Here is a 15081-nt window from a genome sequence, read left to right as displayed (position 1 = left end):
CACTGAAACCGGAATTGTTCCTGATGAGTATAGCCAGGAATGGGATTATTTAATACTGATTCTACTGTTATGATACTGATCACCTTTACTGAGTGCCCTCAGCCATCAGTTAGTAAATGTGGAGTGAAAGATAGAAAGTAATGTAAAATTATTCATTATATTGTCAAGTACAATATATTGACCAAAAACGGGTGGTGCACGGAAAAGGAAGTCCTTCATCCCTGTCAGCGACTCCGGAAGTCCCGCAAAGTGGGCTCTCACTCCCAGAAGATATAACCCCATATTTTGATGTTTTATTTGAACCGACTCATCAAATTCATTTAGCTGTAAAATTCCATTTATTTATTTTTAAATATCACAAAAAACATCTTGAAAACACAATTCTTAAGTTGTGACAAAATAAACAATATATAATTATATTTTTATATTTCTAAGTTGTCTGACCTCAAACACAGCTGATTTCAAAAGTTTGGTGTGAAAATGTTTGAATGAGTTGTCTGACGTGAGCAGCTCCAGAAACCTCAACACTCGACTCCGGGAACAACTCACCTGAACACAGGAACAGAGTTTGCCTTCCAGTTTAACTGAGTTCTTGACAAAGTCACAGAAAAAGCAACAACCTTTGTTTAAGGTTTGAAGAAATTAATAATTATTGGAATAGTTTTTATGACATTGTTCCAGATTATGCCACATCTTTACATATTTTAAATGTCTTCAAATAGAAGGTGACCTCACAACTCCAGATAAGCCAATGAGCCACCTGTAAAATGTACATTGCTTACATTGTTGAAGCGTCTTTGGCTCAGTTTGCATGCACATGAAGGAGTGTCCTCACACCACCCTGTATACATGTCACAGGTCGAAACACACCATCAGACTTTTGTAGGACTCCCAGGATTTTCCAGGACTTTTAGTCTTCCTGTAAATAATTCAGAACTCCTCACTCCGTTTACGTGAGAGCCAAATGTCCTGTGCATCTTATGGACCTATCAGCCGTGTGTTTCGCCTCATGTCCCTTTCTAGCTGCTGCATCTCCTTATTCCTTGTCCTCCTCCTCTTCTCCTGACTGAACAATCTTCTTCTTCTTCCTCTTTTTCTTGGCATTACCTTCCTCCATCCCACTAGAAAACTCTGAGCGGAAAAGATTGAGCTCCCTCTGACTGGAAGATAACCTGCAATGAGAACAGAATCAAACATTCAAGTAAGAATATTCATAAATCAAGACACTTCTTTTATGTTCCTGCAGCATGTTCTTCTACTTGTTCCTTCTCATATCATACTACTATTATTTTACTTAAGTTTGTATTTGGATTGGTGCATGCTGGCAAGACTTTAAAGTTCTTATAATAGTCAAATTGATGTTACATAAATGCTGTGGTGCAGTTTTGTTCCATTTACTCTTTAAATACTGGATCTGCCAAATAAACCGATAACAAAAAATAATCACCCGAATCACAAAGCTGACCAGCCTCCCAAAGGATTGTGGGATACTAAGAAGGTGAACCCCCCCCCCGCCCACACACACACCTGTAATTATGTCTCTATTGACCATGTACACACAGTACTGGCAGAATGTGTGGTGTGTGTGTGTGTGTGTGTGTGTGTGTGTGTGTGTGTGTGTGTGTGTGTGTGGTTGAACCGTGTCAAGACAAGCCTGCTGTGAAGAGCAGCTGTTAACAACAACAACAAACACAACAACACAACACACAGTAAACAATCAGTGACTGAAGAGAGCAGCAGTTTAATTATATATAGGAGTGTGTGTCTTAGTGTCAGACATCTCAGCAGGAGGTGTGTGTCATTGAGCACATACGTGTCAGACATACACAAACCACACTGTGTGTATAACTTTATGGATGTGTGTTAGTGTTTACATATCTGCATCTACACAAACTACATCTCTAACACAATTTACCCCTTTGCCTGTTTTTTTTTTTTAATTTGTAAAAAACTTAATGGTTATGTAAGTTCAAATCTCAGAACCCATCTGCATTCATCAGCCATCATTGTCTGATAGACAATACATGCCTCAAGAAACAGATGCCGGTTTGTCTGTAATTCATATGAAGCCAGTGGTTAGCGTTCAACGACTGCCAGGCAAGACTTCCTTTTCTGTGTGCCGTTTACATCTGCAATGTAAGTCCTGTTGTTTATCTGTTACATCTTAACTCCATCGCATTATTGCTTTACTCTGGCTTATTGTAGTGGTATGAGCCCGAAAAAGAAAACCATTTCTAATGAATTACTTGTAATTAAGAGGAAAGACGTTTGCAGGAAAAAACAACATTAAGATGCAGAAGATTTTCAAAAAGTCAAATTTTGTCTCATTTGTCGTCAAGAGGAGAAAAAAAACAAACTACAAAATGCTTGTTTGGAGAATAGAGGTTGGATCGATCACGTCTCATGTTTTTCAGTCAGGCAATCTAAATGTTGATAGAGTCAATATGAAATGTTTAACCTATTATTGAATTGTTACAAAGCATAGAAACACAGATCTACCTCTGTTTTCACTGGTTAAACGTTTTCATTAGTCTCACCTCTTCTCCCCGGCTTTCTGTCCTGTGCTGCCGCTCGCCTTGTTCTGGTTCTTGACCGGGCTCTTGCTCTGGTTCTTATTGTGAGTCTTGGCCCCGGGGCCTTTGGCGGGCCCAGTGATGGCGCTTAGGCCCTGCGGAGCGTCCCGAAGGCCGAAGCTCTTGGCCGTGTGTCCCAGGTGGAGGGAGCGGATGTGGAAGATGTGTTTGAGTTGGGCAGGGTAGGTGGTGTATGCTCTTAGGAAGGACTGCAATGCTGATGACATCACAGTGACAGGTTATAGATCACTACAAACTTCAAACTACAAACATTGCACAATTAAGGAAATGTACCTTTCTTGGCGCTCTGCACTGACTGAGCATCTGAGTGAACAACATTTTCAAACTCTGTCTGCAGCACTGTCGCTCTCTCTCTGGTCTCCTGCTCCAAAGCTTTGGATGAACTCTGACAGACAGAGAGAAAGTTGTTATTAAAGATTAACTGACTAAGAACAAATGACTTACAGGAAACAAATACTACAAATACAGATAAAATAAAATGTACAGCAAGACATAAAGAACCCCGTGGCCCTGAAGGCAATGTTCAGGGATGAACCCTCAACCTCCTCTTCTTGACAGAAGTCTCGTGAAATTAATCCATGTTTATCAAGAGTTTGACTTAAACATCAGTCCACAATATACTGTGACTCCAACAGTAGAAAGAACATTCAATTTTAAGTAAAAAAAAAATGGACATGTCTCCCAAAGTTTTGAGCTCTTGATCTTACTTATATAAATCCAATTTGTTTTTATACTGTACATTTACACGTATTCAGACTTGGTGTGAAACAAAGCATTAAAAAGCAATGTAGCAAGAATGTAACTAAATAAATAAATAAATAAAAGGTGCAATTTCTAATGTATCACCTACTCATTCGGTTTTGTAGATTGATTTCAAGGTTCATGTATAAGTGAATCTAAATAAAGAACGATCTGCTCTGTGTCCCAGGCTGCGTCTGACAACTAAACGAGATAAACACCACTGAGCTTCCTCAGCTGATCATTCTGGTGAGGTGTTTGTGAGTCTATATCTGGTAGCATGTTTAATGTTCAACAGATGAGTATGTTTAAATAAAGGTTGATATAAATCAGAGTGGTGTTGTTGGAGAACCAGCAGCTTAAATCTCCCCTGACTGGTCACAAGCATCAGATCATCACAAACACAAAGTGAAATCTGAAGCTGTAGTTCTTCTGTTTCAACCTGCAGCAGGACTCACATCAGGTTACTTTGGAGAGCGCTTCAATGAAACTGTCTGAAGTGATCCTTCACAAACACGTCCCCCGCTGGTTTTACTGTCACCACCACTCTTTTTACACCGCCTTTGTTGGTGCTCTATAGTCTGACACTGTCATGTTTGGGTTTTTAAAGCGAAAAAGGAACAAGTAATACAAAATAATTTGTTTCATCTTTAAAGGAACAGCAGGTGGTTTCACTGTCTGAGCCTCAGACTATCAGCACAACTGAGCACAAACCTGGACCCCCACAGACCCCCACAACCCCAACGAGCCCCTAAAGCAGAGGGAAAATGAAAGCTGATATGTTCAACATATTAGAAACAGGCAAAAAAGGCATTTATTTGCAGAATACTCAACGCTCGAACAGACCCGCAGAACTGTACATCAAATGATTTGGCACAAAAAAAAAACATGCGTCAATTGTTTACCACAAACAGACAAACAAAACAGACTAATGACCCTTAAGAACAGGAACATGGAACCAACTCAAATACCCAGACAGAGACTTTGATCACAACCCTTACACATCATACCATAACTAATACAACCCAACAAACCTGAATTATGTGATTTTATAAAGTGCTGAAAGACCCTTAGAATCCCCTCGAAGACAGATTTAAACTAATCCAAGGACCTACCACTGCAAAACACAGAAAGAGCCCTAACACTGTTTATTGTTCCCTCCATCACTTTGCTGGGGATCCTACTTCAAAATATATTGGAGTAATGTCAAAGTACAATACCCTGTAGATTGATTCCCCTGCCAACTTGATTCTTATTACGACCTATTGACTTCTAATGCTGTTATTTATGATAACGTGAGGGTCAATTTAAAAAAAAGTTTATTGGCCAAGGAAAAAAAATTGACAGTGGGATAAAAAAAGACAACAGAGGAAAAGAAGTTAAGAGATGAAGCAGGATAAAAGGTGAAAATGACGGAAACATACAGTGGATTGATCCTCAGCTTTATCTTTTACAGGCATTTTATATTCTGTAGTTAATCAGATATTGTGATGTTTTAGACCTCTGATACCCTCTCACTGACACCAGGAGACAAAAAAGACTCTAGTAATCTTAAAAAAAAAAAAAAAAAAGGAAGGTTACAGTTTATCACACCAAAAACCGCTGTTACCGTCTCACAGATCCCTGGGACTTGTTCTTAGAGTTTCTTACCTTGCTATGGTATTTCCCTCGTCCCTTGTACGTGTCGTCCATCATCAGGCAAGAGAGGACATCCAGCAGCTTCATCTCTTCCAGGCTGGAACAAAACACAACTCATACAATCAAAACCAGGTAGGGACCCAACAGAGTTGATGATGAACGCAATGGAGTGAGTCAACACACCTGATGTTGTGATTGGTCAGCTCAGGGATGAAGGCAGTCTCGGCAGGTGTGAGGAACAGGAGGCTGCTTCCTTTCCCTCCGATCCGAGCAGTCCGACCAACACGGTGGACGTACTCGGCTGCTGCTAATGGAGGAGTGTACTGCAGAGAAACAAGCGTACGTTTTGAGCCCTCAATGCACTTTTACTCTACGTGTCATGTTCACCCATTCTTAACACATTCACACAATGATGGCAGAGGCTGCTGCGTAAAATGCCCATTAATCTAACAATAAACACATTCACTTTTGCTGGTGGGGTGGCAGAGGAAGCAATTCAGGGTTCAGTGTTTTCCCAAGTACAACTCGACATGTGACTGCAGGAGCAGGGGATAAAACCCTGATCAAACCTGAGCCTCTATTTGAGAAATGACTCTACTTCCAAGGTATCTAATTACCTGAATGATCCAGGAAACCGCAGGGAGGTCCAGACCTCTGGCTGCCACATCCTGAAACACACATTTTCTTTAGAAATCACAAAATCACATTACCCAGAATGTAAAGCTGGCAGTGTGGTGTAAATCAGAAATACTGACTGTACAGAACAGGACTCCAGATTCAGACACAGAAAACTGCTGAAAGACGTCCGAGCGCTCCTGTAGGAGTTATGAAACGTACGATCACTACACATGATCACGTGACCAACTCGAACATGGACTGACAAATGAGCACAGTAACACTGTACATCAGAAAGCAGAGAACAGCCTTACCTCCTGCTTCATGTTTCCATGAAGACGCATGAAGCTGAGTCGAGGCTTGTTATTGGTCGAGGGGCCGGCGAGGACTGAGTTGAAGAGAGAGTGTAAAAACTCGACAGCTTCACAGCTCGAGACGAAAACAATAAGTTTGTTCTGAGCAAACTGAAGGACAGAAAACAAAAGTCCATCAGTTTATTGTGGCAATGGTTTACTGGTGATATTTTTATGAACAACTTAAGCCACTCCAACAAAGGATTCACTTTAAACTTTGTTATTACTGGAGGAAACGTGTTTACAGAAGGCCTTTCTGGCAAAATTCAGCATTCAGCAAAAAATCTAGGAATTTCTTTGACCAACTCAAACTTTGGGAGACACACAGACAAATTGTCACATTTTCTTCAGCTTAAGGACAATGTAGTGGAAAAATTCAGACAAATGATATATCATTTTATTACTTACTTTGCATTTGTCCAATATGAAGGCAGCCAGACAGACTAGTCTGATCTTACTAGGAACAACCACAACAAACTGCTTCAGATGTTCTGGGACGGCAAAGCTCTCTGATTTGCCGGCTGTGCTGAGGTCAGAAGGAGAGCCTTTGAGGTCAGGGGGTGTGGAGCCAGACACCTGGATGCTCACTGGATCGTTCAGACAAATATCTGCTAACCAATTCACACCTGAAACATAGCTTCACCTTTTATTGTCTGTTCAGCTTGGGCCAAAAATGTTTTTTTTTTGTTTTATGAAAAACACTTCAATCCCTTACTTACCACTTGTCAGTGTAGCAGACAACAGGACGTTCTGTCTGCTCGGTCCTTTAGAGTTCAAACTGTTTAAAATGACTGTTAGATCCTTCTCAAAACCCAAGTCCAATGTCCTGATAACACACACAAACAGGAGATAAATCAACAACAGAAACTATGTGTACAGAACTCTAATAGGACTTGTGTTAAAAAATCTGTTGTGAACAAACTGAATTGTGACGCAATTAACATTCACTAAAATGACTTATTTGAACATTTTTATTTTCTCCATTCTTTAGAAAACAGCATAGTAGATTGTCTTTCCCCATCTTTAAAGAAGATTGATTGGTTATTACACCAAGATCAGATGCAACATATGCAACAAAACTTGAGTTCCTCAAGGCTTCTTACTTGGTCCTCTGTAACTAATAATAATAAATATGTTTTAACATACACCCTCAAGCTTAAATTATGAGAAAAAAACTATCCATACCAAATAAGAAAAAACTTAAACATATATACATAAGTTGACTAAAGGGAAATTACCGCACCTGGAAATGACTTCCTATATGTATTTTGGGCTCTAAATTAATAGTGGATAGGGAGTTTAAGCTGAATCTGTAGAAGCAAAAATTGCAATATGAAATATCTGATGGTTAATGGAAAGTTGCTGGCACTGTTCATACATCTGTAGTATCTTAAATTATTACAGCATCAAAAGGCAAATGCACACTTTTGTGACCCCATTGGATTTAAATAGATTAAAAAAAAACAGGCCAGACAATCTGCAGAAAATGGGAAAACTATTGTGGCCTGGAAACAAAGAAAACATTTGTATGAAGTGCCAACACATTTAGCTGTCAGAGAGTTGTAAATTACCGATCAGCCTCATCCAAGATGAGCCAGCGAACAGCACTGAAGGCGATGCTCAGGGTGTTTTTGATATGATCCAATAGACGTCCAGGAGTTGAAACCAGGATGTTGATGCCTTTACGCAGCCTGAAGAGGGGTCAGACAAACCATCAGTTTTCTTAAAGGCAACCATGTTCAACAGTTTCTGATGTTTAACTTTAAATGTACTGATTCTCTTCCTGCTCTCCAGACAATTAACCATTTATTAATTTACCCAAGAATAGATAATCACCAGGAGGTTTTTAGTTTAACGACAACAATTCTTGAATTTGTCTTCATCATAATAAGTTTAAGGACCTCAATAGCAACTAGCAGCATTTCTAAAGAGTCTGAAATAAAAATGAGGAGGAGGAAGAATAAAGAGAAGGAGGACAGAACGAGGAGAACAGAGTCAAAACGAAGATGAGGAGTAAAAGAGGTGAAGAGTAGTAGAAGATGAAGAAGAAGAAGAGGAAAACGAAGAGGGTGGGACTGGAGTAGGACACTTTGAGAGCAGAAAAGAAAAGACAAGAAAACTTGAGGAGGAGAGGAAAAAAGACGATGGAAGGACAAAGAAAAGGAGAAGAGTGAGAGGATTTGAGGACTAAAAAGAAGGAAATGAGGACAACCAGTACCTTGCCTTCTCTGCTTTCCTCTTCTCTCCTCCCATCAGAACACCTGGGACAATCCACATGTATGGCTAGAGAGAGAGAGAGAGAGAGAGAGAGAGAGAGAGAGAGAGAGAGAGAGAGAGAGAGAGAGAGAGAGAGCGAGAGAGAGAGCGAGAGAGAGAGCGAGAGAGAGAGCGAGAGAGAGAGCGAGAGAGAGAGAGAGAGAGAGAGAGAGAGAGAGAGAGAGAGAGAGAGACAGAGAGAAACTCCAGAGTAAGCATCTGTTGTTATCAGCATATAACTTCCTGCAGTGGTTGCACAGTGAAAGACACTGACAGGCTTCTTTAACTTCACAGTGTGATAAAATATCTTATCTAACAGTTCTTCATAACTTGTTGTGTAAAAATGCCAGGATATGGCATTTTTAGAGCATATGGATCTTTAAAGCCTTACTGCTGTGTAACAATAAGAAACATACATCTTATATAACTGTATCTCTGTGTTGGCACTTACTCTCTCAACTAGCCCAGCCACCACTGTGCTGTCTCTCTCTCATGCTTGTTGCTGCTTTAGGTTGAAAATATGACTACATATGATTTTTCTTTCATAAAACTTTTGGAGAAAAAAAACCTGACCTGTATCAGTAAAGTACTTGAATGAAAAATGTTTCAACAATTTAGACAATCTAAGTTGACGTGTTTTTAGAAATATTTCGGTTACAACCAACACTATTGGACAAATGATGACATGATGAGCTGGGATTTTACTTGTGTGTTACCTTGAGGAGCTTCTGGAAAGTCTGAAATGTCTGCTGGGCTAGCTGATGGACGGACAGACAGACAAGAGGAGAGCAAATGAATCAACTCAGGTTAAACTGCTCTTTACACCTTCAGTCTCAGCCAAAGCTCATCAGTTTAACCCATCAGGGATTCCCTCTGGCACCTTGTTTGCTCATTTCTAAAAATTGAAATCTTCATGATATGGATCCAAAGTGGTGGTACTACTAAATAAATACCAGACCAACTCACTGAAACCACAAGCTGAGTGTGTCTTTGACAACATATCTTCTGCTGTGTAATCACTAATCCACCTGATGCTTTCCTGTTGGGGGTGTGATAGGAAAATTGGAACTGGAAAATTACAAGAAATGTTGTTGTTTGCAGTTGGAAAATAAAACATTTGTAGAGCAGTTTTTTTTGTCTTTGCTAGTGTTTTACTTAGCTTAGCATAAATCCTGGGAAACAGCTTACCTGTTTCCGTCTGTGATCAAAGGCATCAAAATTTAAAAATCACCAATAAACATGTTTAATCTGCTTTGTTTGATATGAACCCCAACTGGACTGAAAAGAATTTCCGGTTCGGTTTTGCTTCAATTTCCTGAAACAATCATCCAACGAACGGATTAGTTGATCAGTATAAACTGCTTCACAATGAGTTTGTCGAGCCAGTCTATGTTGGTACTTAATATGTGTTGCAGGTTTTCTGATTCAAAAGAAAGTAAAGTAAATCTGATGGCATAGACTAAAACAGAAGATCACTCACAGAATAAATGGAATGATGGGAGGCAAATCCTCACATCAATACAGATTTAAATAATGAAGCAAAATGACCAAGTGTTGAGACCGAACCTCTCTGGTTGGGACAATGACGACAGCCAGAGGACCATCTGACCTGCTGATCTTGGGCCTGACCGCCTGCAGACTCTGGACCACGGGGACGGCGTAGGACAGGGTTTTACCTGCAGAGACAGAGTCCAGCATCAGAGGCTGTTTCTTTGTATACACAAGGTGGAACATCAAAGTTATTGTTCTCTTAGTCTGTTTGTATATATTTGAATAAGACTATTCCATTTGATGGGGATGAAGAGGAAAAAAAAGTGTAGTTAGAAAGCATGACACTGATGTGTTGCTAAGAGAATTTAACTTGTTGATAGCTATAGCAATATGCTTTCATTCCAAAGTCTTTGCTTTCCGCTCAAACTTCACCTTTGTTATGAAAGATTGTATGTCTTAGATTAATATGATCTCAATTTGTTATGTGTCCCAAAGTTAGAATCCTTTAGTGGAGAAAGCTGATAGTCAAAGTTCAAACCTACAATGTTGTACTTTACCAATAAGACGACTCCTAATACAGAACCAGAACAAGCATGTCATTTGTACTTTACCTGAACCTGTCTGAGACCGGACTACAGCGTCTCGTCCTGAGAGAAGAACTGGAATAGTCTGTTTCTGAACACTGAACAAACACAAACACAGACAAAGCAAGCAAAAACACACATCAGCAAAACAAAAACAAAACAACAACAACGAGGCAGATTTGAGTGGTTTGAGAAGAATGGGTGGATGTGAAAGTGTATACTCAAATTATATAAAAGTTAGGATCAAACCTGATTCAAGATGTCAAAGTTTGTTAAAGAAATATATTGTGTCTCTTTAAATGTTTGTAGTGTATCTGACAACTCACCTGGTTACTATGGAAACGTTCAGGACTTTGTTCAGTGTTGCCACCTAGTGGACAGAAACCAGCCAATTAAAAGACAACAATTAGCACGCTCTCGTGGTAAATGGACCACTCAAAGCTGTTTTAACATGACACAATAAACGACTCACACCAAATTCACACACAGAGAGGCTGCTGTGTGAAGTTTCAATGAGTATTAACCTGTCTCATGTATGAATGTTCACAAGCCGCTGGCAGTTTGGGATTCAGTGCCTTGCCCAAGGACACTACGACACATGACAGTAAGAGCTCAGAATCAAACCCCTGACCTTCTGATTGAGAGATGACAGACTCAACAACTGAGCCACAGCTCTTTATGGTTTATTACACTTCTATTTTCCAGTTAAAAGGGCATAAACTATTGCACACATAAAACATCATTGAATTAAGACAATGCATCAAACAGTGTGTGTGTCAGTCAGTCAGTCAGTCAGTCAGTGTGTGTGCATGCGTGTGTTACCAGATGTGGGTGAAGGTCCAAGTCTGAGAAGGAGTCACTGGTGAAAATCTTCTCCTTTACCTGAGAGATGGCAGGTCTGAGGAAGGGAGAAAAGTGTGAAGGAGAGAGAAAAAATATTGAGGGGAGAGGAAGGTAACGAAGAATAAACAAATAGTAGCGGTTGAAAAGCACATAATTATGTATAACACAAATCTATCAGTAACAGAAACAATATTGTCTGATGGTTATGGACGAATCAGGATCATAGATCACAGTCACAGTGTGAGATGCATACTTGTGGATTTCTGGGATCTCGGGGTTGTGTTTGAACAAAGAGGAAGTTTTAATGCCGCTCCTTCCTGTTTCCTTAACTCCATCCTTCTTCTTCTCTTTTTCTTTTGTCTTTTTCTGTGGTGTCCTCCTGTCTGTCTGCTGAGAAAGAGGCGACAGCAACATTTATCAGAATGATCAGAACAGGTTTAATAATATACAATGTTTGAAAAGGGTAGTTACCGTTTTTCTAATGTGGCTTACACATGGTTCATAACAGCTTTATGAACACAAATCTAAGCTTCAGGCCTGATTTTAGTACTAAGTAAGTGTGAGAAGTGTTTACCTGAGTGTCTGCTTGCACCTCCTCCTCCTCCTCCTCCTCCTCCCCCTCTGCTGTTTCACTGTGCTGAAGTCTCCTCTCTTTAAAGGAGCCTCTTTTCTTCTTCGTCGGCTCCTCCTCTTGGGAGCTGAACCTTCTCTTCTCTGCTCTCTGCTTCTTCTGGAGGTTCAAACCAAGAAACAACATTTTTTGTTCACATGTTTACTGTTAAAACATGTATTAATAAGACCTATTCTTTGTGCAAAATTGGAGTCCAAAACAAAGTTCCCCACAGGAACTACATTACAAGTTAAATTTAATTATTAGAATCAGCTCTAATAACAATAGTAATAATCATGTAGTGAAATAGTAGTACTCACCAAGGCCCATCTCTGCTGAGCACTCAGAGGTTTCCTATTGGACAATAACGAGGGGGAAAAACTGCTGTGGATGTTCAGACACAGCTGATCCTCTGATGATGACATCATCCACACGTCTGACAGACTGACCAATGGGAAAGACCTCTAACAGAGTCAGACGGTTTGCTTTAACCTGCATTTAAACATTCAAAAGATATCAGACTCAAGCCAAACGTAATGCATAAAACTCTGAAGTCACATATTAACAAGATAGAAATTAAAATGGAAATGACAATTATCTGCAGTTACATGTAGATAAATACAAGGCTTTATTTAAATGTTTACAACCAATCAAACAGCTTTCCTTGTTTATTACCCCACAGACAAAACAGATAAGCTGTTTTCAAGTCTTTAAAAGTATGTAATCAAACTCCTCCCCAAGTGTAATATTAATATTGATTAATATTTTCCTGATTAAGTTTAGATTTTACATGAACGTACCTATTCTCAATAGCCTCTCAATAAGTCAATAAGTAATGTTTATCAGTCAGGTTAATACAATTTATGTAGTTTATTTACGTGTCTTTACTTTATGCATCATTAAAGTAGTTAATTTGTTCTTGTATGTATTTAGTTAAAGCTGCCTGTGTTGAGTTGATTGGTTTGTCCTTGTATGTTTTTAATTTACTGCTTGTCCTTTATATATATGGTCAAAAACAAAAGCAATAACGAATCAAAACATCTCTCTTCAGCATCAACATGCATTATAGGACATCACTTAAATAACAGAGAGAGATAACAAGACTACTGGCGTGTATTTTTATAAAACTGAGCCGAACAAAAGTGAGGCCCTTATCAATGTGCTGGAGGTTTAAAATATAACTAATGATTGATTACTGATGGAAATCTAAGGAAACGTAAACCTGACGTATACGTGAAAGGACTTCGACGTGACGTTGCGGAGGATCGTCGTTATATAGTTTTTTTTTTGTTCAGCGGAGATACCTGTGATTTTAAACAAGGTTACAAAGCACATGTGTGACCAAACATGCAGTCAATGTTGTTGAGGTGACGCATTACAGCAGAAAGCTCAGACACATTTAAACCATAGACTGTAATCATTTAGACACGTGTGTATGTGTCTTTGTAGCTCAGGCTCAGCTGTAGTGCAGCATCTCATACTGCAGAAAAAAAAAGACAGAAAGTCTAAAAACTGTACGTGGACGAACTCACCGAGAAACTGAAGAATCCACAACACGCGTGGAGAGCTCTTCCTGTTACGTCACTGAAGCGCCGCCTCCTTCACAGCTGGGTTTGGTAGTCATGCGCAGTAGCAAGATTTGATTTGAAGGTATTTTCGTCATCTTTTATTTCTCTTTATACATGTAAATTAGATGTAAAAGCACTAACAAAATCCAAAACACTACAAAATTGTCGACCTAAATAAATATAGAAACAAACACATAATCAATATGCAAAAGTAATCAATAAACAATATAAGTGAATAAATTGAATCCCTCCAAATCAAGATCTTAAATTGACCCATAGAAAATCTACAACGGACCTGACCACCTCACCTTTAAATCCAGACATCAGGCCTGATAGACTGAAGCATTAGACCTAAACACAGAACAGAATCCAGACTAGGTCTTTGAAAACACTCCAGGAGCTAGAGAGTCAATCACATCCTAAATTGGCACACAAAATTCTGAAGTTTTGGATCTATCTGATCAAAGTTTCATTCATAGGATCCAATATAGACTTAAACTAGAGCCCGTCTTTAAAGAACCCGATCTCAGTCAGATGCTGGGACCCAGACATCCGATCAATAAGGTTGGATCTTAATTGGTTCTAAGCAGAACAAGAATTAAGAGGGTTCAAACCCTCCTAAAAGTTGGCCCGATATCTAAACAGACCTGAGTACAATCTGGAGGCCCTGAAAACAGACCTGAAGCTTAACACTAAAGATATAATTTAGACCTGTAAAGTTTTGTTTTCAGTTGGGGGGGCTTTTAGACCAGTCCACATTTGTACCAACTAAAGGATGCGTTTGGGGTGTGGTGCCTTGCTCAGAAGCTTCTGTGCAGGACGGAAAATGTTTTCAGTTTCGGCAGGAGATGAGTCGGCTACAAACTGTCCGTCATCACATCAGCAGCCGTCACGTCCCATTTCCTCACTGCTCCGCTTCCTGTTGTCGACAGGAAAAGTTAAAAATAGAGGTGTCAATCAGACGGCGAGCCCGGCACCGCTGGGACTCAGACCGGCGCTCAGGATGATTAATTATAGTCATTTACCGAAATCAGCACTTTGAAACGTCGACAGAGTGTTTGTGTGATTGAGCGAGTTATGAAAACGACTTTTCAATCATGAGCGGCTCGTCGGTGCCGCAGGACGAGGAGTTGTGAATAAACGGAGATATTTTAACATGAAGGTTTGAAGTAAACGTCCTAAACTGTGATAACTGCTGTTAGATCAGAGAAGGGAGACATCAGTGGCTGTCACTCACACACACAACTCAATTTTAATATCACTGATACAAAACTGAACCTGTCTTTCTTACATTTTGACTGTCTGGCTGCCTGATTAACTACTCAATAAAATTGAGACAACAGATTGCACGCATTTTTATTAATTAAAAATAACTTTCTTAAAAGTTGAGTTAATATAACTCAAACCAGTTGCTAAAGAGTAACCTGTTTAAATTGAGTAGATTCAAATAAAGCACACAAACAAATAAGCCAAATTTAAAAAAATATTAAGTAGGCCTAGATATCACAGTAAAGAGCTGGAAGCAGAAACACCACAAATATATCATTCATTTGTCTTGATCGGGATAAAAGATGTCAACCAGTTGAGGGATGATAGAGACAATAATGATTATACCCCTCTGATTTTTTCAGATGACCTCCACTGAACTCGCCTGCCTCCCACACCAACGATGGAGGGCCAGCTGGGAGGTCATGGCGACTGTAAAGAACTTTGATGGTACTTCAACTTGTCACAGTTTACAATAGATAGGCACAAAAAATAATAAAACAACTAAATTCAGCATTTTAAAGA

At 39.5% G+C, this 15081-nt stretch overlaps 1 protein-coding gene across 2 annotated transcripts; it reads right to left on the bottom strand.

Annotated features, from left to right (window-relative positions):
* Positions 1–278: 278 nt before the first annotated feature.
* ddx31 (DEAD (Asp-Glu-Ala-Asp) box polypeptide 31) lies at positions 279–13352 on the bottom strand. Of its 2 annotated transcripts, none has more exons than XM_079349379.1 (21): positions 13255–13352; positions 12043–12214; positions 11687–11842; positions 11366–11502; positions 11092–11167; positions 10596–10639; positions 10297–10367; positions 9761–9870; positions 8911–8952; positions 8157–8221; positions 7510–7629; positions 6658–6764; positions 6347–6564; positions 5900–6049; positions 5726–5785; positions 5588–5638; positions 5154–5293; positions 4983–5067; positions 2868–2979; positions 2538–2790; positions 279–1172 (listed from the first exon to the last, which is right to left on the bottom strand). In XM_079349379.1, exons 2-21 carry the CDS (start codon positions 12148–12150, stop codon positions 1037–1039), a joined length of 2241 nt encoding a protein of 746 aa, XP_079205505.1. In that variant the 5' UTR covers positions 12151–12214; positions 13255–13352; the 3' UTR covers positions 279–1036. The 2 variants fall into 2 exon arrangements, with proteins under 2 accessions (XP_079205505.1, XP_079205506.1); XM_079349380.1 differs by having other exon boundaries at positions 11366–11499.
* Positions 13353–15081: the final 1729 nt, after the last annotated feature.

The sequence above is a fragment of the Symphodus melops genome (genome assembly GCF_947650265.1).
Source record: "Symphodus melops genome assembly, chromosome: 1".
NCBI lineage: Eukaryota > Metazoa > Chordata > Actinopteri > Labriformes > Labridae > Symphodus > Symphodus melops.
The sequence above is the reverse complement of the archived record's forward strand: the minus strand, read 5'-3'. Positions and strand labels throughout refer to the sequence as shown.